We start from the raw sequence: 24,905 nt of genomic DNA on the forward strand, positions 1-24,905 counted from the left end.
TCAAACGTTTTAAATACAGTAAAGTCTCGTTATATCGATATCGGATATATCGATAGTCCCGGTTATATCGATACTATTTCTATGCACGCACGGAGAAAATTACGTGCAAACAGGGTCGGATATATCGATAGTCCCGGTTATATCGATATTTTTTCGGACTCCCTTGAATATCGATATAACGAGACTTTACTGTATATAAGGCGCCCCTTAAATGAATGAAAAAAGTTTTCCAAATATATAAATATATAAAAGTTTTCCAAATATAAGGTACACCACATTATAAGGTTACATTATAAGGTAGAAGCTGGGGTTATGCATGACTTCTTCTACAGGGGAAATGGAGTTGGCGGCTGCTGACAGTAATTGGGAGAACTGATGTTGCTCAATTTTACTTCACATATAAGGCGCATGAAGAAAATCAATGCTTTTGGGTGCACCTTATACACAACATGCTATATGTATGTATGTATGTATGTATGTATGTATGTATGTATGTATGTATGTATGTATTTATTTATTCATTGATTGATTTATTTAATTATTTACTTATTTCAACATTTAAAAACATATTCATTTATCCATTTATGTATTTATTTATGTATTTATTTATGCATTTATTTATGGATGTATGTATTTATTTATTTAGAGAATGCCGGAAATCCCATTTTGCTTCTGTACAATTCAATCAGGTGGGCATCCTGGCACAGATTGTGTTCAACCTTCGGGGTTCCACTGTGAACCACTTTCAACATGCTTCTAAAGGGAAAAACCCGAGTGGTCCTTTGAACATGTGTGGGAGGGAGCAAAAAGACTGAGAACCGGCTGGTTACGTCTTTGTGTCTGACCTTGCTTCGGGGTCTAAAGGACTATCGGGGTCCCCCTTTTGTTACTGTATCCTTGTAACAGGGCCGGCTAGGGGGGCCGTGACCCACGTAGGGCTGCGCTTTCACCCTTGCAAGCACTTCTACAAACACGCAGACGATGCAGCCTCAGAGACAACAACTTATGAGGGCTGGTCACACGAGGCTAGGCAGGCCTGTGCAAAGAAATGAGGTGGCGTGAAAAGGTTTAATAGCATCAGCAAGGTAAACAGGCGAGGATAAAGAATGGAAAGCTGTGGAGGAGGAAAAGGAGGAGCAATGGATGAAAGGATGGACGTGCAGCTAAAAAGATGAAAGCGGGTGATTTCATTATCGGAAGGATGCTGCCAAACCTAACGAGCTTTTGAACAGGGTTTGTGTAGTTTTATTAATTAACTGCTAATCAAGTGACTAACTTTATTTGGGAGAATTTCCAGCACTACTTTGAGGCCAAACTGAAAGAGGTTAATTACGTTTAACAAGGAATTGTTCCAAATTACTGACACCCAGTTAGCATATTAACAGGTCAATGACAAGACAACACACAAAATGAAGAAAGGCGAGAAAAATAGTACACTAAGACACAATTACATAGTTTTCAACTTTAAAAGCAATGATTTTATTTTGCTGCATACCTAATATTGTTGCTTTATTGCAATACTTGGTACTGACCGACAGATGTAGACTGACAAAACTGCAACATGATGATTTTGGCTGTATTAAATACTTTACGTTAGGGTTACTTCAAATTTCCCCATTTTGGGGTGATTAAAACTTTTCTGATTCTGATTCTGACATTTGAAACTACTCTTGACTCATTCACTTCCTTTCCCGGATTTATTCATGAATTGAAAAGCAAGATGTAGAGCGCCATTCCCGAATTTGTTCGGGTTTTGTTTTTTCTTGCGGGAGGTGCCGATAAATTGCTGGTCAGACCTCTAACACTGTTGCAGCATTTGCCCTTAGTCCATGTTAGCGCTTTGTTACAGCTACAGCTGTTGTGAAAGCGCGATATAAATCAATAGGTATGTCTTGTATTGTATTTTGGACACCCACCCTTGTTTCAAGCACAGATAACTCCAGACCCATCTAGCAATCTAGCAATTAACTCTTTTTTTTGATTAAAGAAGAGAGTGTAAGATTTCTTATGCTGAATTGAATATTTATGTAGTCCTAAAACTCAATATTCTGTGGGTTCTGGAATTTGTGTGAAAATGACAAAAACCCTGGCACTGTAGTGGACACATTTTTGCACGTCTGGCAGTGAATGAGTTAAAAATAGAGTATCGTTATACATATTGTGCAAGTGGTCAAACTGTTGTGACTGGCTGGTGAACACGCCGCGATTGGAGTTGGTCTACTCAAACATTGGGCTCTAAGTGCCAAAAAACAACTGTGGTCTTTGTTTCCCCTGACCCGGAGGGAAGACAGGAAGCAGACATTTCCTTCTCACCCGCAACATAATAGACACCCGAGTCGAACTGACCATGCATGTCTCTGACCACCTGGCCCGGGACGCTGGACCTCACTTGACCTTGCCTCACCTGCTGCATGCATGAGGTCAACTTAGGTGCCAGGAGGAGAGACTTCAAAGTTGGGAAGAAAAGCGGCTTGGTTTAAAAATATGAGTTTTGCCACGTGGTTGCAGTGAGCGGCCAGAAACGGCCTCTTATTTGCCTTCCATTGCTCATCAGTCATACAAAATACAGAGGAGAGGGCATGCACACCCTGCCAAAACTGTGACCTTTCACCTCGAGGAGACCTACACTTAACCAGGCGCTAAAATCATAGGACCAGGATGACGTGGAGCGCCATTCCCAAATTTGTTTGGGTTTTGTTTTTTCTTCCCCAGGTGTCAATAAAGCGCTGGTCAGACCTCTGGCAATGTTTTTTCCCTTCCACGAGGGGGGCTGCATTTGCCTTTTGTACAGCTGCCCCCATTTCAAGCTCAGATAACTCCAGCCCATATAACTTAGGAATTAACATTTTTTTTCTGATGAAAGAAGAGAGTCGAAGGTTTCTTAGGCTGCATTAAATGTTTATATAGTCCTAAAACTCTATGTTCTGTGGGTCCTACAATTTGAGTGAAAATGACAAAAACCCTGGCACTGGAGTGGACACATTTTTGCACATCGTCTGGCAGTGAATGAGTTAAAAGCACCGTCTCTAATTATGATCGTGAGCGATCACTTTCCCTCCAGAACAGAATTCTTTGTTCGCTTAAGACTTCCACCGAGCCACTCTGTCGACAGCTCGGGATGATCAGCAGGCGTTCCACCCGGCTAAGCGCTCATTGTGCACGTGAATACGGCAAAGGAACCATGGAGGTAGAGAAATAGAGATCGAGATGGCTATTGTGTGTTAAAGAGTGCAAACAGTGGGCCAGGCCCTGTGCCTCCCTCATTTAGCCTCACATCAAAGTTAAGTCAAGAAGTCATGCCCACCCACCGAATGTCTGACCTTTCATTCACAAATACACACACACGCACGCACACACAACACACACACATTTGTTGCTTCACTTGACTAATATGGCATCTCAACACCCTAAAGCAGCTAAGTGCAAATTCCTAGTTTATGATACACAACTGATGGCTCTAAAGAATTGACATTAATGTCCAATGTTAATTCACTTTAGGACTTGTGGTCCAGGCAAATATAAACAAGATGTGAAAGAGGGCGAGAATCATTTTGTCGCTAGTCCGTTTTGACACCTGCTACAGGCAAGACCCTGGTCATGAGTAATGTTCCCTGGCTTTTCACTTAACCGCTGCAAATAAAGTTGTGTGTGTGACTGAGTAATAGGCAGTTGGCCTATAAGATATTGTGTAAAAACTCTTCATGGCTTTGCGCGCATTAACACGCACACTGGCACTAATGGAGACTTGTAGTATGTTTGCGCCATGAGCACAAGAGATGCATGAGGGATGCGAGGCAAGCAAAGCTCCGTCTTCCCCGCAGCACTGACGGCTCACTGGAGGGTTGAGGGACGGGATTAAAAACAGACGAGTGTCATCTCTTGGCTGAGTTATAGCGCTCATAACGCACACTGTGACACACATCCAACCCAAGTATGGACATAAACATCAAATTTGTGACCAAAAAAAAACAGTTGACACACCGCGTCATTAACATGTCACCCAAACTAGCCATCGCTCATCACGTGTGCCGTTTACATGCTGGAACATGAAAGTAATACGATGCAATTGTCACTTTGAAAATCACGTGTATGCAAAAATAAGACTTGATGAATATTTAAACACAGTAAATGGAAATGGAAAAAAAGCAGTAATCTAACAAAGAGACAAATATACAGTACAATAAGGCAACTGTGCGGCACCATTTGTTACTCCGCCACATATGCGCTCCTCTCATGTTATGCTCACATTTGAATTGCACACTATGTTTCTCACAAGCAGGTGGGGTCTTCTGAACACAAAATAAAAAATGACCACAGATTCCTGATGGCGAAGGGGGGGTGTGGTAGGGGGGGGTCTTCTGAAATTGGATTTGGCCTGGTCTTAACCTCGGCCTTTCTCTGTGTTGTGTGTGTTCTGGGGGCCAGCAGGCTAATTTAATTTGTAGGACCAAGAGACGGGGGGACCGGGTAAAGACCTTCTGTTACTCTCAAAGTTGCACTTCTGTAACAACGCGAGCAGGGACATGACATACACAATAAGTCAAGCAGACAGCTGGATGATTCGGAGATGGGACACCAAGACATGAGCAGCATTATTTTCCTTGTACTTCTTTATAAGGGTTGCTTTGTTTCATGCCCTCTTACGTTTGATTTGAATTTAAAGGACAACCGACATCACTTTTTTGTTTCCTGACATCAGAAAAACGTTTTATAGCATCTAAAATACCCAAAACACGCAGTATGATATTTTTTATGCAAATGCAAAACACCAATAAAAATGACTTAATGTGTCCAAAATCTGCAAAAAATTGAGTTGCGAATTGGGCATTTTCAGAAAGTCCCGCCCCAGTTCGTGACGTCACGCCAAGACGTCTTGCATTGCTGGAGAATCAAAACAATGGCTTCAGATTCGGAGAATATGCTTTCTTGTGACACATCCAGTTATGAATATGATTCAAATAGTTCTGAAGAGGAAAACATACATGTTTGCAATTGTTTAAAGAATATATTCCGTGCCGTTTTGAGGCAACATTGGGGGGAAATGGATCACCAATAAAGAGGCAGAAAATGGCGTCCAAGCTCCTGTGAGAAATTAATCAGCCCGTTTCCAAAGGCTGATAAATTCCTTCCATGGAGCTTGGTTGCCCTCTTCTGTCGGCTTTTTGGTGCAACACGAGGTTTTCAGACCAAACAAGTACAGCAAAATACATTGACGTGATGTAAGGACTGCTACAATGCGTCTTTTTTTTTTGTCATGGGCGTTCCTTCAGTGACGTCACGTACGGATTTGTCACCAACTCAAAAACAAAACTTCCTGAATATTCAGCGCGAGTCTTAAAACGTAAAATATAGCTATATGCGGTGGAATCTTTGTAAAATACGCTCAGTAGAAGTCATTTGAAGTATTTTACAAATTATGGACATAACTTGTCCGGAGACATCGGTTGTCCTTTAAGACATTGTTTTACACACACACGCACACACGCACGCACGCACGCATGCACACACACGCACACACACACACACACACACACACACACACACACACACACACACACACACACACACACACACACACACACACACACACACACACACACACACACACACACACACACACACACACACACACAATGAAAATAGGGATTGACATTGAATGTACTTGCTGTAGCCACAAAACCAAAATGCGAATGAATACATGTTCACTCCTAAATGAAAATTAATATCATAAATGAGGGAGGGCAACATTTTTTGTAATTTAGCCCAGATTCAGTGTGGGAGAGAAAAACATTTGAGCATAAAGTATCTGATAAAATAGCAAAACAGTATTTGGCATAGAAAATGCTATAGACATATTGGCTCAATTGAATCTCAAACATTTTGTCTCAGAGGCCAAAAAATTTCTTGGGTTATTTTCTGGGGGGCAGAGGGGTTAAACGTCCGCAAAATATTGGATCTTTTTTCTGCCCCTGTGTATGACGCTGTCATACATCAGTCATGTCAGCATATCAATCGAGACTGCGTTTGCTTTATCTTTGGAAATGTTTTGTTTGGACCGTCAGCCATCATCTCAAGAAACCTCGGCATGTTTAATGCATTCACTGCCATTCACGAATTTATTCGGGAATTGAAAATATGACATAGCGCAAAATTGACGAATTTGTTCTTGTTTTGTTTTTTTTTTTTTTCTGGTGCCGATAAAGCGCTGGTCATGGCCTCAGGCAATGATTTCCCTTCCACAAGGGGGCAGCAGTTGCCTTTTTTCCCATGTTTGCACTTTTTTACAGCTCACGCTGTTGTTAAAGCGCAATATAAACCTATATGTATGTATTGCATTCTATTTTGGACAGCCGCCCTCATTTCAAGCTCATATAACTCCAGACACACACAATTTAGGAATTAATGTTTTTTTCTGATGACAGAAGAAAGTCTAATGTTTCTTACACTGCATTGAATGTTTATGTAGTCCTAAAACTCAACATCCTGTGGGTCCGGGAATTTGAGTGACAATGACAACTCTGGCACTGGAGTGGGCACATTTTTGCACATCTGCCAGTGAATGAGTTAATTGTCGAATTTTACAGCGGTTAATCTACAATATAACAAGTACTAGTCATAAACAGGTCGAAGAAGTGAAATGTGTGGAAGGCGACGCCTTTGTCATTGTCGTTCAGATTGAGTGATTGATTTCATATCCAAATTTGAGCAGTAGTATTAAAGTGGTCGTAAGACTTACATGCCATGACATATTACATACTATGACGATTAAACGTTGCTTTAAAATGACAGCAGAGATACTTTAAGTTTTTCTATTTAGGATGTTGATACTTTGGTCGTAAAAAAAAATATTATTTTACACGGGAAGAACTGATTCCCGACGAATCGACCTTGGATAAGTGGAAGAATTAGAATGACTGGGCAAATAATTTTGATATGCAACATTTGGATCCTATCTGGTGCTCCAAAGGTTGATTTGTCATTCAATCACATCCATCAGCTACGATCATTTACTGTCAATTTTGTGGCTGGCAACGCTATTCAGTCAAATATACAAACGCACACCTGTGCTGACGGTTAATGGCAGCCACCATAAGTGAGGTCCAGCCGAGACGGTGTCGATGATTTGGGTCCACCCCTTCCTGCAACAATCTGGTGGGAGATGAACCAGAAAGAAGAGGTTAACAACGCTGTTCTTTTATTCTTATTTTTACAAAATGTCATACACTGCAGTCAGTGTGTGCAGTCGACGAGCACATTCTGTCTCAATTTACAACCCCACTGTCACGTTTTGGTTTGCGACCAACGGATGGCAATGTCGGTCAGGCCCCGCCTGCAACTGCACAAGTGTTGGTCATTTTAATCATTGGCAGTTAAAATGACTCCCGCTATGACCATTCAGTGTCGGGTCATTGTTTGTCTCACCATGTCAGTTTTTTTTCATCTTGTCATGTTTTACTCCTGGTTTTGTTTGTTATTTTGGACCTTTTTGTTCTGATGACTTTGTTGTTTGAAATTTCGTTCTATTGACCTTATTTAATACATTTTGTCAAATACACCCTGCTCCTCCCTCCTACCTGCATTTTTGGGGTCCACCACAACCTTGCAAAGCCTGACGCCGACTACCAAAAAGTGTGTAACCCAAATGTGTTAGGTTCTGTGCCTTAGGGTCTGCCATCAAATACTTTGCGATACCGTACTAAATGAGCTTGTGGGCCCCGCGCGTGCGTGCGTGTATCCATCTGGTGTCTCTAACGTCATACAGGCAGACAGTGGTTGTTTACAGTAAACATTAATGGCCTCTGTCTAATCTGCACTCCATTCACTGGATCTGCTTCCCACCCTTGGCAGTATTTATGCCGGAACAAATGATTGACTATCATGTTCTGCTCTGCGATGGAAAGCTGTCACCCAACATCACACCACCTTGATTCGTTTTTCTCAAGACGTTATGCTTGAATAGTCAAAAAAAAAATCTAACACTTCACCACAGCACTATAGGTTTACTAAACGGTGTGAGCACCACACCGTTTTCTTACATTTTTTTGTTTCTGTAGCTGTAAATGGCTTTGTATTTAGTCCATATAGAAGTATAGTTTGACCAGACATGCGCTTGACATTCTTGGACAAACCGTAACGCACTTAACACATCTGTCTACTTGCACTCTCACCTAAACCATCTGTCACATGTGCACAGGTAATCCAAGCTCGCAAATACACAAACTTGGATAAGCACACAGACGGGCTGAAACGTGAAGTGCTGAATTTCGCCAGTTTACCAACAGGACATATGTATTGTACTCCTATTTGGCTGTTTTGAAGTGATGTCGCAAATGTTCCCTTTTCTTGACTATGCATTTATTGTGACACACTATAATGTAAACTTGACATTGCTTAAGGTGTGTGATGTTATAATAGCAACCAGACAGAAGAAGAATGAAGAATAATGCTTGAGTCCTGTTAATTTTGGCTGGATAACTGTGAGGGAAGAAGACACAACAGGAGGAAAAGTTATAGAATGTAGATCAATGAAAAGTATATTCACAAACATTTGAGGCAGCTAATCTTTCATTTTCGGCACTCAGTTTGTATAGTACCTCATGTAGCGTAATTGCCTGTGGCCCCAAACAAATGTCTTTGATAATTTCCCACAATTGTTGAGGCATGCAATTTATATATATAATTAAAATTAGACGTACACTGTATGTGCAAAATAAATGCACAATAGCTGTATTAGCCTTGGACAATTTTTGTATTACCTTTTTCCAAATAGGCATTTTTGGATATATTAGTGATTTATGCATTAGATTTTTTTTTTTTTTACAAATGGCAAGATTTAATTATTACTAGGTTTTATTTTGCAGAAAAGACATATCGTAAGGTCCCGCGATCCTTGTGGGGATAAATGGATTGGAAATTGGAAGGATGAAAAATGTAAAAACCCACGGATGTACGCCAACATCTGCAACCCTCTACTGCCATCTACTGCTTTAGCGGTGGGACTGAATCCTATATATCACAGACGCTTTGATAATTATGTGCCCTAACTAGCAGTCTTTATATTTATTTTTATTTATTTGAAAGTAATAATACACTCAATGGTACCGTACCTGTGCAAATTATTTGAATTTAGCATACAGTTAATTTACATTTATAGTAATTTTGACAGGTGGTATGAAACAGACAAGATACATTAAGTGCAAGTAGGAAATGCTTGGATTATTGTTGAAGTGTTCAGTTATTTAGAATTGTTTATATAAGAAAATGAGGATCATAATTTTCAAGAAAGTCTGAATACTTTGTGCTATCTATGATCGCTCATGGTACTATGATGAACTGGTTTCAGGAGATTACTTGGCACAAACATATGAGGACGTTATATTTGTCAGCTGGAGTGCACCACAGCTGGGACATAGCAACATTTTCCTCATCATGTGTGGATACATGATGTACATTACAAAAATATGTTAAGATGTAAAATTTGTGAGCATATGCGGTCAACAAGTACATTACCTGGCCACATCTTCAGGGCTATTGGTCCTTGCTGCCTCCAAGAGGGCATCACCTTTTAAAGTGAAATATGAAAAACATACAAAACTGTTCAGATTAGCAATGTGGGAGTTTGACAAAAAGACTACTGTATAAAGCTGGTTGAATATCCATCACAAACTGTAAACATCTAAAATAAAATATTGTTTTAGGGAATTAAAACCAATGGTCACATTTTGAAAAATAATCACACATCGCTAGACGCAGTGCAAAGGTGCAAATTTACTTACTCTGATTTTGGAACATAAACTTGATTGTTGGTGTTGGAGACAACTTGTTCATACAATCAATTTAACACGCCTAAAGAACATTCATAGAAAAATAATAAAAACATCTCTGCAACAAGTATGAAGATCAATTGACTTTTTCAGTTTTTTTCTGTGTGTCCGAAAAGCTTATTTGTACTCAAACTGACAAAAAAATGATGCATTTTGGGTTGCTTTGGACACACAAATACAAAAAAAAATATTCTCAACTTCCGTAGAAAATAATCTACATGCTTCCAAAGGAAGCTTTGAACCAGGATGATAAATAGACTGGATGTTATCATGAGATTTCCGCATAGAGGTGGACTTGCCCCATTTAAACCATATGACATGGAAACAAAACGTTTCCATCATGTGGTTTGTGGAAGGCGATTTATCACATCTTTCTGCTTTTGTCAAATGACAGAGTGGTGATAGCACCTCTCTTTCTTACTTGCAGTATGTGTGCATCACATATGCTACAAAAAGTTTTACTCGTTTATTGTTTCATCAGGGTGCATTTTAAGTCCGAGTTACCTTTGTCATCAGAGTCTTTCTTCAGGCAGAAGGCGACGGCAGCAGCAGATAAGAGGCCAGCCGAGGCCACTCTCAAGGTGCTACCGGCTCCACCGGTATCCCCATCCTCACCTCCAGCACCACAACCTTCATCCTCCCAGAACAAGTTATTGTTGCGCCCTCTGCTGGCCAGCGCGGCCCATGAGCTGCGGCGGTTCTCCAGACTTGACAGCCATCTCGGGGCGAGGTGGTGGTACTGCACCAACTGCTGAACGCTCTTCGCAGCCATGTCATCAGCCAAAATCCCCCGTCTTGACACCCGTGAAGTGGACACTATGGGGGTCCGGTTGCTATCCGCCGGTGGCTCTCTTATTATGGTGTGACAGGCATGAGTGGCTGAACTAGTCTGGAGAACGCGCCTGCATGGGGACAGGCTACGCGACCTTCGTGCGAAAAACCAAGTGGGAATAGACGATAACATGGCGAATAACTCACGCGCAAAAAGATCTGGGAAGAAAGTTTAGCGTGTGCCAGTAGCAATAAGTTAAATGACGAGAAGGCGATGTCGTGTTATTCCAATTGTGACGCCGGAGTGCCTTTTTGTGTTGCTATTTACAATAGCCACACGCATTCAATGATGGTGCTCGAATGCGAGGTGCATTCTGGGAAATGTAGTTTATCTGACAGTTTTGCTTCGTTTTCGCACTGTGTGCGCGCGCGTGTGTGTGTGTGAGAGAGAGAGAGAGAGAGAGAGAGAGAGAGAGAGAGAGAGAGAGAGAGAGAGAGAGAGAGAGAGAGAGAGAGAGAGAGAGAGAGAGAGAGAGAGAGAGAGAGAGAGAGAGAGAGAGAGAGAGAGAGAGAGAGAGAGAGAGAGAGAGAGAGAGAGATTAAAGGGGGGCGGTTTCCTCCAATTTATGAAGTGGCTATTTTATTTCCCTGTGGCAGCTTGGTGTGACACACAATAAATCATTGTGGACGTCTTGTTTGATGTACTTCTTCGGGTGCCCCACATTCTGAGATCTCTGTGAAAGCGTCACTGGTGAGCGAGTCAATGAATTGAGTCTGGGGTAGGGTGGTGGTGCCTGGGGGAGAGCTGCGCGCTTTACGAGGTACTTTAAATGCATCACCCGGAGGCGTTCTTATTGAAGCCATCCCTGCGTCGCCTGTCTGACGTCGATCAAGCCCAGCTACTGTCTCCGTACGTACCCTCCCACTCATTTCGTTATCTCCGCATCTTCCCGACAAGTACCGACCGGAGGGATGGAGAACTGCTATAAACTAGCACGGGACCATTGAAGAACAGCGGAAGTGAAAAAAGAAAGCCATAGAGTAGGTGAGTATCAGGCGAAAATGTAACAATATGGGGGTTGTCAGAGCGGCTGCTTGTGAAGACAGATACAAATACCTGTACCCGAGCAAAACATATCCAATAACGGTTTCGATTGAACTGTCTGAGCAGTTTTGTCGACGCAGAGCTTCGTCACCTGTACCCGGCGGCTGCGTCGTCGTCCACACCTCTATTTGACTAGTTCATTGTACCTCCCTGAATGAGCATGCGCATACATCACCAGACCTCGCTGCAGGTTTCTCGCTAAATTGAATTAAGCTGTTAACTTGTTCAAACACAAGAGGAGGGAGACTCCCCGGCAACAGACTGTCTTACTCGAAGCCCCGCTCGTATCCCAACCTCTTCCCCCCCCCCCCCCCCCCCCCCCCCCACCGGGATAGAGAAATGTCTGGACCGAGCGTCACCATCCCGGACGACCGGGCGTTCGCCAGTTTCAAGTCGGAGTGTTTGAGTGATGAAGGTTGGAGTGTGACTTACAACAAAGGGGGAATCTCCGTGTGGAGCCAGCCGCTGGAGGAGGGCAAATCAGTTCACAAAATTAAGGCGAGTACCCCTGACATGCAAGAATAACGTGTACAATATGCAAGTATACTGTATATCATTTCTCTCAGTGATCTTTTCTATTTTATTACACTTTTAGCTCACGTTTCTATGAACATGCCAATCGACGCTCCCTCGGCTTCACTCACTCATTTATTTATAAATGACTCCCAACTATGTGCATGTGATACATTTACCTATTCGACCGTGAAGAGAAGTGAGCAGAGGAACAGATGGTATTTTTTTTAATATACTATCCCAATCCCAATAGCCACACCAACTCTCAAGGCCATAGCAGTTTTGATTTCACATGACACATTGTAGCAAGAGCATCAAAAGGTTCTATGGATGGAGATGTGAATGAATCCAGTACATGAGCACATTTTGCAAGCTCAACACACAAGCTACAAAATTTAAAATGGACTAGTTCAGATCATAGTTCATAATTGACTCTTTTTTTTCAAAGTTCATCGTTCCAAATTTGAAGTCGTTTGTAGTTCTTTTTGGTTGTTGTTTTTCTATTCAGTGTGTTTCTGTGAGCTGTTACCTGATCTACTGGAATGTCCTCATTGTTTCCACCCATTTCATCCACGCTACTACCCAGGTGGAATAAAGATGGACATCAAAGTGCTCTATTCAATGTGCAGGGTGTTTCAATGTGGCTGTTACAGTAGATGACATCACATTCACGGATGTGCGGTCAGGGCAGGGTAAAAAATGTGAAATGGGCAACTGCTGTATGCTGTAGGCCAATGGCGCATCATCTTTATTTGAATTCTGACAATATTGTATGGTTTTAGTTTGATTCAAGTTTAGCTCAGCATGGCATTTCTTGTGGTTATATCCGGGTCAGGGTTGTGTGAGCGAGCCAATGGTTATTTACTTTGTTAAAGTTTGTGTGTGCGCAGTGGTGTACGTCTGTGTGCTTTAGGGTGTTATCGTTGTGTACAAGAGCACCAACAGCAGGCTTTTCCCAGCTCCCTCCCAGTGTTTGCAATGCAAGAGTCAATCACTATTGCGTGGCATTTTCATTAACCAGTATGATTCCACCAGGTACATTCTGGTGCTACTCTCGGGCAGGTGTGTTATGTTTGCAGTAGCACTACGTTTGTACGTTTGTATGTGCACAGAGCAGGGTTCTATTTATTTCTTTTGAAATATCTAGCAAAGAAAGAGAAGCAAAAATTTTAAACACCCACACATGGGCAGTGCTTCGATCGTGTGCTGGCGTGTTAATGTAAATGTGAGTGTAACGGCAGCCTGAATGTTTCATGGTCATTTTATCTGCTGTTTGCTTTGCTCTCTGAACTCTCACATCACCCCTTTTAGCACAGTCATCGAATGTATGTTTACCTTGACGCTACTCATCGCACCCTATCATCATGACCATCAAACGAAAACACCCAATACAAATACGTACTATACAAATAATTTATACTGTCACGCCAAAAGGAGAACGAATGATTGTCAAGTTTTAATCCTGTCTGTCATTTTCCAACTCCCCGCGACTCATAAGCGATATAGAAAATAGATAGTTGGATGAGCAGGGCTTGGAGAGAGACTGACAAACCTAAAAAACAAGTCGCACATTGGATGACCCATCTTGGGTTCATCTCTCTTGAAATCACCATCTCCTTGTTTTGTCTGTTGAGTTAAACGAATTAAAACGTAAACGAATTAAGCTCATGTGTACATGCTGAACTGTTTTTTTTCCTCTCTTCCACTCCAACTTGGATGTTTCTTTCAGTCCGTTTTAACATTCTCCAAAGCTCCTCCTGCGCTCTTGCCGGTCCTGTATTCAACCAATGAAATCAATAATACAAATCAAGTCACGCTTTGTTCCAAGTAACTAAATTGATTGCAAATGATCACTCGAGATATAACCATTGTATGCCGTGATTTTGGTGATAGAATGCCATCCCAATTGTTACGTGAGATTCGTCAGTCAATTGACTTGATTAAATCACTGGTTGCGCTGAATGAGTCGCTGTAATGGATTGAACAAGATGATGGACTGCCAACCTTTTCTTGACATCATCGTTGTAAGGCATCTGCAACATGGCTGGCCAAGACAAATGACCTCAGAACAATATCAATTCATTAGCGAATATGTCATCCTGCGAACTCCCCAGATGCAGAGAATTGGTGGTGGTGGGGGGGGGGGTTGTCTTAATGTGATATTTTTTTTCCCTGACATGGAGATGGACCAGGTGGATTTCTGTATGTTTATGAAAAAAAATCTTTGTACAACCCCTTTTGTGTGGCAATTTTAATGTCTGAGAAATTCTGTAGCAATGACGTATAATTTGACGAGATTTTCAGCACCAACCTGGTCCCGCCAAACATTATCAGGGGGCAAATCCTCATCATCCCGCACCGTTTAAGAAGAATGTTGACATATTGCAAAAATTTAAACTAATACTAGAGAGGTTAGAAAAGTCACAAATATAGCAACAAAGCTGGTAATTTGGCAATGCTGAAGACAGTGTTGCACTCGCTTATACTAGCCACCCACTGCCAGATCGGATCACTTTTAAGTGTCTGCAGCACTTTGTAGGATGCATGCTCTATTTCAGTTGCTGATTAATAATGTCAATTTTATTTCTCCCATGACAATGAAAGAGCTATTTTATCTTTCGGTGATCCCCCAGGGAGAAAAAGAGCAGAATGTTCTTCAAACCCCCTTGGGCCGACTTGTGATAAGGGAGGGAACAAAAACTACACCTTTTAATATTTTTCCTTGTCATTGATTCCATTTTACCATTGTTTCAATTACCTCCCGTTAGTACTGCTTTCATGTTCCATACACATCCTTGTCTTCAGTGTATCTATTCTTTTGTTTTGCTTTATTATTAACACTAATCCCCCCGAAATTGTTACTGTCAGACAGGTAAAAGTTCCAGTAGTTTTTAGGCATAGCCACATCTAATAGGTTGAGAATACGTATGGGTACAACAGTACCCCAAGATATAACGGAAAGTACTACATAATGTAATATAAATGTGAAAAAGGAAATGTTCTACTATATATTGCATGATATACAATATTGCATGTTAATGTATTCCTTTGCCTGACATTGTCTTTCTCTCTCTTTCTGATATAGTGTCGGATGGTCAGTAAGGACGTGTCAGCTGAGACTATGTATGATGTTCTCCATGACATTGAATACAGAAAAAAATGGGACACAAATGTCATTGACACCTTCGATATCGGAAAACTTACAGTCAATGCAGATGTTGGTTACTATTCATGTATGTTTCACAGACGATTTATCCAAAACGTGCGATATCATGGATGAAAAGTCATATCATTTTTGACTGTGTTTTGTGCATGTTCTTCTCTAACTTTGACAATAGGGAAATGTCCAAATCCGCTCCGTAACAGAGATGTCGTCACACTTCGCTCCTGGTTGCCAATGGGGAAAGACTACATCATCATGAATTACTCTGTTAAACATGCAGTAAGTTCCTGCACGTACTGTATATGGTCAGTTTCATTCCTGCAACCCTTGTACCCCCCGTCCACACACACATATACATACCTTTTTACTCTTCCACGCTAGTATTATTCTCTGATATTTCCATTAAACGACAACCGACGTCTCCAGACAGGTTGTGTCCATAATTTGTAAAAATATCTTCAAATGACTTCTACTGAGCGTATTTTACAAAGATTCCACGGCATATAGCTATATTTTACGATTTAAGACTCGCGCTGAATATTCCGAAAGTCTTGTTTTTGAGTTGGTGACGAGTCCTCACCCTACGTCACTGAAGGAACGCCCCTGACCGAAAAAAGGACACATTGTAGCAGTCCTTCCATCACGTCAATGCATTTTGCTGTACTTGTTTGTTCTGAAAACCTCATTTTGCACCAAAAAGCCGCCAGAAGAGGGCGACCAAGCTCCATGGAAGGAATTTATCAGCCTGTGGAAACGGGCTGATTAATTCCTCACAGAAATGTAGCACTAAAAAAGGGGCAGCTTTTTTAGTGCTACATTTCCCCCCCTATTGCCTGAAAATGGCACTAAATAAATTCTTTAATCAATTGCAAACATGTATGTACATACATATATGTATATGTATATGTATATGTATATGTATATGTATATGTATGTACATTTAGCTTGTAGTCGACGTGCACATTCCACCACGATGTCCCTGATCCACTGGTGAAGAGACACTTTGATCCTCTCCTGTTTCATCTGGAACTGCTTTATGTAACAAAGAGGGTACTTCAGAACTATTTGAATAATATTCATAACTGGATGAGTAACAAGAAAGCATATTCTCCAAATCTGAAGTCATTGTTTTGATTCTCCAGCAAGGCAAGACGTCTTGGGGTGACGCCACGAACAAGGGGGCGGGACCTTCTGAAACTGGCCACTTCCGGGTTCATTTTTTTTTGCAGATTTTGGACACTTTAAGTCATTTTTATTGGTGTTTTGCATTTGACTAAAAATATCATACTGCGTGTTTTGGGTATTTTAGATGCTATACAACGTTTTTTTGATGTCAGGAAACAAAAAAGTGATGTCGGTTGTCCTTTAAATCTTAGTCCCGAATGGAATGTTTACAGAAGGATAAAACCTCTCATGTGACGATTAGTTGTTGACTTCCTCCTTTTCTTCTGCATTCCTGCATGGAAAACCCCAGAGGACTGAATATGTGTTAGATTAATGTTTGAGATTTACTATTAATGTCTTCAATCTACTGATTTGGTGAAGATGTAATCAATTTACTCCATTAACTCAATTAATGTGTTGTTCACGAGCCATTTACACAGCACACAAACTCGTGTAGACTGACGATTAGATTCGATTAGATTAGATGAGCCTTTATTTGTCTCACAGTGGAGAAATTTCACAGCAGCAAAAACAAAATACAGGAGCTGCTGTAAAGGCAGCCACTCTCGCAGCGCCATCTTGAAGTCAAAAACAAACAAAAAAATAATGTGATACAGCACAAAAGACAAAGACAGTCTTCAATCTTTAGCACTTTCTGCACCCTTTCTGTTGCATGAAACAGTTCTAGATGAAAGTGGAAAGGATCAAAGCGACCTTTTCACCAGTGGATCAGGGCATCAAGGTGAAATGTGCATGTCTGCTACAAGCTAAATTTTGAAAGCAAACACAAAGCTGTAGCATCCATTGACGAAAAGAGATTGTCTCACATCTCCTGTCCCATGTAAATCCGCTTCAATTCCAAGCCGCGACAGTTTCACATATCCACGGTCAAATAAATAACTCATATGAATAAAACGTACATGCTGTACCGACAAAACATTAGTATGTTGAATTCCATATTTCTGACACAAACTGAACATGAACAGTAATGCTACTGGCAAGGTCTGACTCACCAATAAGTAGGAAACGCCACAAATGGACACTGATGCTAAACCATCCGCGTTGGTCAGTGGTTTCAGATGCATCTGTGCTTTCATAGGACTGAGATGTACATCTTTGTCCATGCAGAAGCTTGACAATAACGTGTTTGCTTGAGTTAGGCCCTACGTTGTTCATTTAATCATTGGTTGTGGTCATCAAAAAAAAATAAATGTTGACTGATAATTACCGGTATCTTGAGCTTCATGTACTTTGCTGTGTGTGGCCCTGTAAATGCAGGTTTCCCATACTTAGCACTCTACAGAGAACTCTAGGCAGCATATACATCTTTGAAAACATTTAAATGAGAATTCGCTGTGTTTGTGTCGTCCCTACAGAAATATCCTCCTAAAAAGGGCATGGTTAGAGCCGTGTCCATACACACTGGCTACATGGTCCAGAGCCAGGGGCCCAACCACAGTGTCCTCACATACATGGCACAGTTAGATCCACGAGGTAACTATTATTTCACACTGACAACCAACAGCCAGATTCGTGAGACACTCACATAAAGACCAACTAACATTCACACTCATCCAGACAACTGAACGTACCCACGCCGTCAGACGAATGAGCCATGACATCATCAGTGACCTGTTTGCTCACTGTCTTTCTCTTTCTAGGTTCCTTACCCAAATGGGTTGTCAAAAAGTTTTCCCACTTCCTTGCACCCGGCGTAAGTCATCGACAGTTCAACACAAATGCTGGAAAAATGTATTTTTTGGACTAGCACTTTCAGGCAGATGTAGAAGAAATAATCTCAAAAGCCGCCCACCTTCACCGCCTCCCTTTTTTAAAAGCCTGTTCACTGAGCAAATATTGCAACAGTCATGCTGTGTAAACGACTTGGCGACAGAATGGCAGATACTATACGTGGCAGGTAGATTTTTAGAGGCACTGACAAAGGTTGCAGGGCCAGATCATTCTATATGCTAATGTGTTGCTTCTGTGGCAGATAACTATTGGCTGTAGCACTTCTAATATTGAAGTCCACTGTGTTCATGCGATTCATGCTAATGCTAAAGTCATTTTATATCATTAATCGCTGTATCTGCCAAACAAAATCCTGCCACACTGTAAATTCCAGCAAATAACATACCAATGTGAGGATTTATAAGGCATGTTTAATAATTTACTGCCAAACATGTGCAAAAATGTGTCCACTCCAGTGCCAAGGTTTTTGTCATTGTCACTTAAATTCTAGGAATATTGTGTTTTAGGACTACATAAACATTCAATGCAGCGTAAGAAATTGTAGACTCTTCTTTCATCTGAAAAAAAGAATTGTTTCCTAAATTATATGAGTCTGGATTTATATGAGCTTGAAATGAGGGCGGCTGTCCAAGAGACATACATATTAATTTATATAGCGCTGAAGCTGGAACAAAGCGCTATTGTCATGATTCCAAATAAGTCTTCTTGGCTGTTATCATTATTTCTGCTCATTCAAATAGCTATATGGCTGGCTTTCTATATCATGATTCCAAATAAGTTTTCTTGTTATTATTTCTGCTCATTCAAAATGTACGCCCCCACCCCATACCATTGGCTGTCTGGCTAGATAGCTATCTGGCTGGCTATCTATTTGCTGTCTATTGGCTGTCTATCTGGCTGGCTGTCTAGTTAGCTGTCTGTTAGCTGTCTAGTCAGCTATCTATTAGCTATATAGCAATCTAGCTGGCTAGCTATTGGCTGGCTGGCCAGCTTTCTAAGAATGAATGACTCCATGTGTCTTTGTCACATTTGTCATATTATTTGTTGTTTAGTTTTTTGTTTTACTTTGTTACTTCCGGGTTGAGTGAACGCTGGCGTGTGTGGCTGCCGCCGCTCACCCGCAGAAAGAATATCCTGTGACTGTAAAATGTCCTTGAGAGTTTTGAAAGGCGCTTAGAAATTACATGTATTATTATTTATAGTAATATGAAAACAAGGGAAATGCTGCCTCTTGTGGTAGGGAAAACCATTGCCAGAGGTCTGGCCAGTGATTTATCGGCAACCAAGCAAGAAAAAAATCCAGAACTAATTTGAGAATGGCGCTCTACGTCATTTTCATTTAATATGTTTCATGTGTTTTTGAGTGGACATGATTAGTTTGTGTTAATGCTCTAAAGTAGGAATGTCAAACTCATTTTTTTGTCTCGGGCCACTTCGATGTAAAACGTTATTTCTTGCAATTTGACATTTCAATACAGAACTCAGCAAGGAACATGACAGTTGACACACATAATTTGCTTCTGTGGGCCACATAAAATGATATGGCGGGCCGGATGTGGCTCACGGGTCTTCACTTTGACACCAGTGCTTTAAAGTCCAGTAATCCCTCATCATCGTGGTAAATGCAGACCGGGACCACCTGCAATAGACAAAAACCGCAATGTAGCAAACCCTACATGTATTGGTAAATTTGCACGTGTATGAGTACAAAAAATATTTATAATGCCACATTTCGTGGGACACAGCACAGTAAATGTTTGTAATACAGTACAAAAATCATAATGCAATAAAGTAAACAGTCCACTATCAACATACAATATGTACAGTATAATATTTACAGGTACACTACTTTTCTTTCTTGATGTAACACACTTTCGCCTTCCCTCAGTTTGTCAAGTAATTTTAATGTACTACACTTTGTGATTGTGGGCAGTTGAAAACCCCATCAAATTACAGTAATTGGTCTTGATTCTGGCTACTTTTTTTCTTCGTAGGGAATGAAGTCGATCCACAAAGCATGTTTGAAGTATTTCGATTGGAAGCAGAGACATAACCCTGGATTCAAGCCGTGGCTCTATCCGGAACAGACTACATTACCCAGCATCCCTCTTTCTGAGCTCACCATTCAACATGCCGAGAGCCTGGAAAATATTGATGAAAGCTCCCTGGCTGAGACCCATGACAGAGATGACAGCTACTAATTCATGCATACGCTAGTTAGGCCCGGGCCGTGTATTCATCCGTACAGACACACACACACACGCACACACCAGCGCAGGGATACTTGCAGGCCAGATACACCAACACACTCCCGACTAGTATATCTATATATGCTCACAACTCATTTTGTGACCTCATTCAGATGCAAATGTTCATTTTTTGTAATTCAATTCCTACATCAAGCATGCATGCATATTGGCATATGACTGCACATCCACTTGCAATGTATCGTGTTTTTTTACGACTTGGCAATATTGGTCAAATGTCTGTAAATCGCCTCTTAATCTTTTCAAAATAGATTGGTATGGAAAAGCATCTATCCACTCAAATTTCATTGAAACTGAAACAAAACCAACATATTTCAAAAAGCAGTTTGCAAAAATATAGTTCATACATAGTACAATCTGCTTCCGATGTTGTTCTGCAATTCGACTTAAGTCGTTTTGTAAGCACACAAATATGCAGGTGTACAGGAGGCAGTTGAACCTCACAACGAAACTTAAAAGAACATCATTTCTGTCATTGTGAAGACTCACTTTGTTGCATTGTCCCAAATTAATCCAAACCTAGCCAATATTTCCAAAAATGAACTGTCGGAAAGTGATGAGTCTTCCACTGAACTGACATCAATGTGCAAGTGCCTTATACCTGCAGTCTTTCAAATGTCCGTTATATGGCGTCTTCATGGTTTCCAAAAGAGTACAGTACTATAATGTTGACAACTCAAAATGACAATTTGAAGGTTCAACATGATTGTCTCTCTCCAGTGGAGTGCCGTCGGCTTTGTTCATGCGCACTCACACTCAATTAGTGAAGTCCAAAATGTCCTAAAAAGTTAGAAATCAAATTTTAAGCAGATTCTTTACTTACACTCTGACGAAGGCGGAAGTAGTCACCGAAACATGTCAGATATTTGAACACCTACACTGTCTGTAAGTAAAGAATCTGCTTAAAATTAGATATCAAGTAGACAGGATGAACTTAGTACAACGAAGTTAGAAATCAGAGTCCCCACAAAGATAGAAAAGTAAAAATGTACTAACACATTTTCTTTCTCTTACTCTACTCAAAAGCTGTATGAATGTATCTTTACAAATTTAATACAGAATCCTACAGAGATTTTCAAACTTCGGAGATCTGAGGTTCTTTTTTTGCGCTTGTCTGCCCACACGTATCCTGTACTCTGAATCGTTGCATGTAGTTCTTATGGCTCCTCTGGCCCATTAACTGTATGATGACGGTGACAGAATGGGGGGCTTGTTCAGTCACCCATCCATTTTCACACCGTTTAACCTTATATGCTACTTTATGGTCTTTCATGTTTTTTTCTGAGAAACTTGCATGTCCTTTCCATCCCTGCGGTTTTTTTTTCACACAATCAAAAGCATGCATTGAATTAATTGGAGAATCAAAATTCAATATATGTGAAAATTATTGTTGAATTACTTTGAATACATCGGCTTTACAATAGGCTGGTGTCCAATTCAGAGTGAGCCCCATCTTTACTCCAAATACAGATGAAATGGAAATGTTTTTCCAAAATACATTTTGCATATCCATTGGAAGCTTTTTTAAAGTGTGTATTTTAAGTTTATTTCAAATATCGTTTAAAAGTATCCAACGGAGAGAACAAACCACTGAGTATGATTGCACGAGTTTGCATGAGTAGCTGTGCACAGTTGTGTAAATTCTAAATTTGGTATGCCCCCCATGTGTTGGCATGGTAACCCAGCTGCGATAGGACTCTTTGGTGAAGATATGGCACATTGATGTTGCTGAGAAAGTGGTTTGTGAAAAATGCCTATGGCTTACCTATTTTTTTTACCCACATCAATCTTCCCTTATTTTTTTCACATCACCACCATATTCGCCGCACAAAAAGTAAGAATGTGTATACTTCTCGACTCTGTGCTGCAATGATCCATTCCCAGTCTAAATGAGACCCCCCAGTCGGGCCAACAACCTGTGTTTGTGCCTGTTTGTGTCATACTGCCACCCCAGCAGTATTCCCGCCCACCAGGAGTGGTGACTCATCACAACCCCACCCCTTCCTCTCCTTGATCTATTCTACCCTTTCTCTTCCTTAGTTTTCTTTTCTTTCAATTTACCTCATATCTTAAATATTTGGCTCTCCCCATTTTCCTCAATCTTGTCTATTTTTAATTGCCACTAATATGTTGTGTCTCTCGTCACCAACAAATTTCACTTGGTGCTTTCCCTTGGTCGCTTTCGTTTTATCAAAACAAATATTGTACTGAAGTAACTTCCAAAGCGTATATTGTAGCAGTTGAGGAAGGAGAACACACGATTGACTGGATTATGTCTTTATTCCAACTGCTAACAAGCGGATCTAACTTGAACATGGGAAAATGCAGTAAAATATTTTATCCTAACCACGCCCCTTGCTGTACACCTGCTGGGTGAGATACATGGCCTTCGTGCCTGCGACACAATCACTTTATATTGTGTCTAGTTGGGTTGCATGTAAAAAGTAAAAAGTATTTCTTCTTTTCCTTTCGACTTTTCCCTTCAAGGGGTCGCCACAGCAAATCAGTGTCCTCCATCTTTAGAGGTTTGATCCGCATGTTTGTTTTGGCCAAGCTTTTACGTCGGATGCCCTTCCTGACACAACCCTCTGTATTTATCCGGGCTTGGGACCGGCACAAGAAGACTTATGTCCCTTTGTGGCTACAGAACAAGCAACTCGCTCAGTAAAAGGCTCCCTAACACAAAATGGTCATCGGCACAGCAACATTCAAAAAAGCAAAAAGTATTTAAACCATAAAAAATCATCTGTGGAGCTACACTCCACCCGCCATGTGTAATCTGAAAAAAGAACGTTAATCATGAGTTATCTGCATATTTTATAACTTGTGTTTGTGAGTGAACCATTGTGCACTTTGGCAGAACACGGTGGGTCAGGGTATATAATAAAAGTCAAGTCACTTTCAAGCTTATGACCCAAGGGTGCAACACACTCCTGCTATGGTGGCAAAACCCACAAGAGCTACATTGACCTGCTGCATGCAGATGAGTGTTGACTTCTGGTGAGTAGTAGAACTGCTTCGCTGTTAAGACGGTAGAAGGCGTTCGCGATTGAAGAATACATGTCCATGTGCCACATACGCAGTTGTATATGAAGTGCAGCCTCCGTGTGTTAAGTGCTGCCTCCATTCGTGACAATGATTTGATTGTCTTCATTTAGTTTTGTTGTCTTTTATGTCATGCATTTATTGCGTTAACGGGAGACAACCAAAGTCGTAACTCGAGCGGTTCGTACTCCATGGTTTCCCACCATGGCACGTGATCCCCTTTTGACAACGAACTTGCACTGCACTTACAGTAAACAAAGTATTTAGGCGGAAATTCGCTTTCTGTGTCGTTCAAAAATAAAACAATGCATCATTATAGGTACATCAACGGTTTTATTTTGAAATAATGCACCGGAACCCAAAATCCACCTTTATTCGTTTGATTAGCATCTGGTTGCACACCGTTGCCTTTTCCTAGTGAGAAAATATTAACCGTTATTTGACGTCGCTATTTTTGAGAATGTTTGGCTGATTTGATGTCAAGCCTGGGGTATGAGCCACTTCACTCAGGCGGTGGCTAAAAAGGTAAGACGTTTAACGAATAACTTTTCTTCTAGCCATTAAAAACAACTTTACCATGGCAGCTTCTTTTAAAGTTACAGGCGATGATGAACGTGGTGATTCACAGAGCGCAGTGTTCGTCAGTGTTGGTGTAATGGTGAAAACACCGTCTTCAAATGTCAATGACAGGACCGCTGGAGCGGTCAGTTTAAACGGAGAGGTCAGGATAATACTCGATTCTGTAGGTTGCATGTGAACCGCTGAATGTTTTGTCACTTGGCGACCAAAGTGGACATGTAACGAGCATCACGTTGATCTCCGGTGGAATTCATTCGATTTAAGGCTCTTGCAACAATTCATTCTTTTCGTTCAAAATCGTCGCGTTCGGACTTTGCTGCGCCACAGCATTTATTTTTGCTTTAATTGTGTCGATCTCGTCGAAACGGTGACGTGTGATCAAGCGCAATTTGTTTGAGAGGGTGTGAGTTTTCGTCCACATCGTCATACCAGGACATTTTTTGGGTCCGCAACACGAAAGGCACAGTGGTTGACCATAAAGGCAACATCGCCATTTGAGAATGCCTGTTTTTCCCTATTCGTCTTAATTTTGTCACCCGTTAATTCCCTCAACTCCTTTGAGCCACAAATACACTCGCTGGATTACTCAGGATTGAGTGAAACATTGAGTGGGGTTTGTTACAGGAATCAAAGTGCCGGTCAGGCCGAATGAAAAATTATGCAAGTTAAATTAAGAACATTTGAAAAAACATGTGGTCCACAAAGGATGGGATTTATTGGTG

The 24,905-nt window shown here is 41.0% G+C and overlaps 2 protein-coding genes across 2 annotated transcripts in view; one reads left to right on the forward strand and one right to left on the reverse strand.

Annotated features, from left to right (window-relative positions):
• Positions 1 to 10,954, reverse strand: part of clpb (ClpB family mitochondrial disaggregase) — a 31,781-nt gene extending 20,827 nt beyond the window's left edge. The window contains exons 1-3 of the mRNA XM_089014418.1: positions 10,329 to 10,954; positions 9,511 to 9,562; positions 7,063 to 7,149 (exon numbers count right to left, since the gene is read on the reverse strand). Of these exons, the coding sequence (XP_088870544.1) occupies positions 7,063 to 7,149; positions 9,511 to 9,562; positions 10,329 to 10,788 (599 nt within the window). The 5' untranslated portion in view covers positions 10,789 to 10,954. The remainder of the gene's footprint in view (positions 1 to 7,062; positions 7,150 to 9,510; positions 9,563 to 10,328) is intronic.
• Positions 10,955 to 11,360: 406 nt separating this feature from the next.
• On the forward strand, positions 11,361 to 22,058 carry stard10 (StAR related lipid transfer domain containing 10). Its single transcript, XM_089014351.1, has 7 exons — positions 11,361 to 11,640; positions 12,036 to 12,198; positions 15,299 to 15,446; positions 15,552 to 15,655; positions 17,917 to 18,034; positions 18,202 to 18,254; positions 20,287 to 22,058. The coding sequence occupies exons 2-7, from the start codon at positions 12,040 to 12,042 to the stop codon at positions 20,491 to 20,493; spliced, it is 789 nt and encodes a 262-aa protein (XP_088870477.1). The 5' UTR covers positions 11,361 to 11,640; positions 12,036 to 12,039; the 3' UTR covers positions 20,494 to 22,058.
• Positions 22,059 to 24,905: the final 2,847 nt, after the last annotated feature.

Source organism: Hippocampus bargibanti, linkage group LG14 (assembly GCF_051943395.1).
Source record: "Hippocampus bargibanti isolate YZ-2025 linkage group LG14, ASM5194339v1, whole genome shotgun sequence".
Classification (NCBI taxonomy): Eukaryota; Metazoa; Chordata; class Actinopteri; order Syngnathiformes; family Syngnathidae; genus Hippocampus; species Hippocampus bargibanti.

Coding starts and splice junctions, on each gene's coding strand:
- stard10 (XM_089014351.1), top strand. CDS start 12,040: ATGTCTGGACCGAGCGTCACCATCCCGGACGACCGGGCGTTCGCCAGT. Junction 12,199..15,298: donor AATCAGTTCACAAAATTAAG/GCGAGTACCCCT, acceptor TTTCTGATATAG/TGTCGGATGGTCAGTAAGGA. Junction 15,447..15,551: donor AGATGTTGGTTACTATTCAT/GTATGTTTCACA, acceptor CTTTGACAATAG/GGAAATGTCCAAATCCGCTC.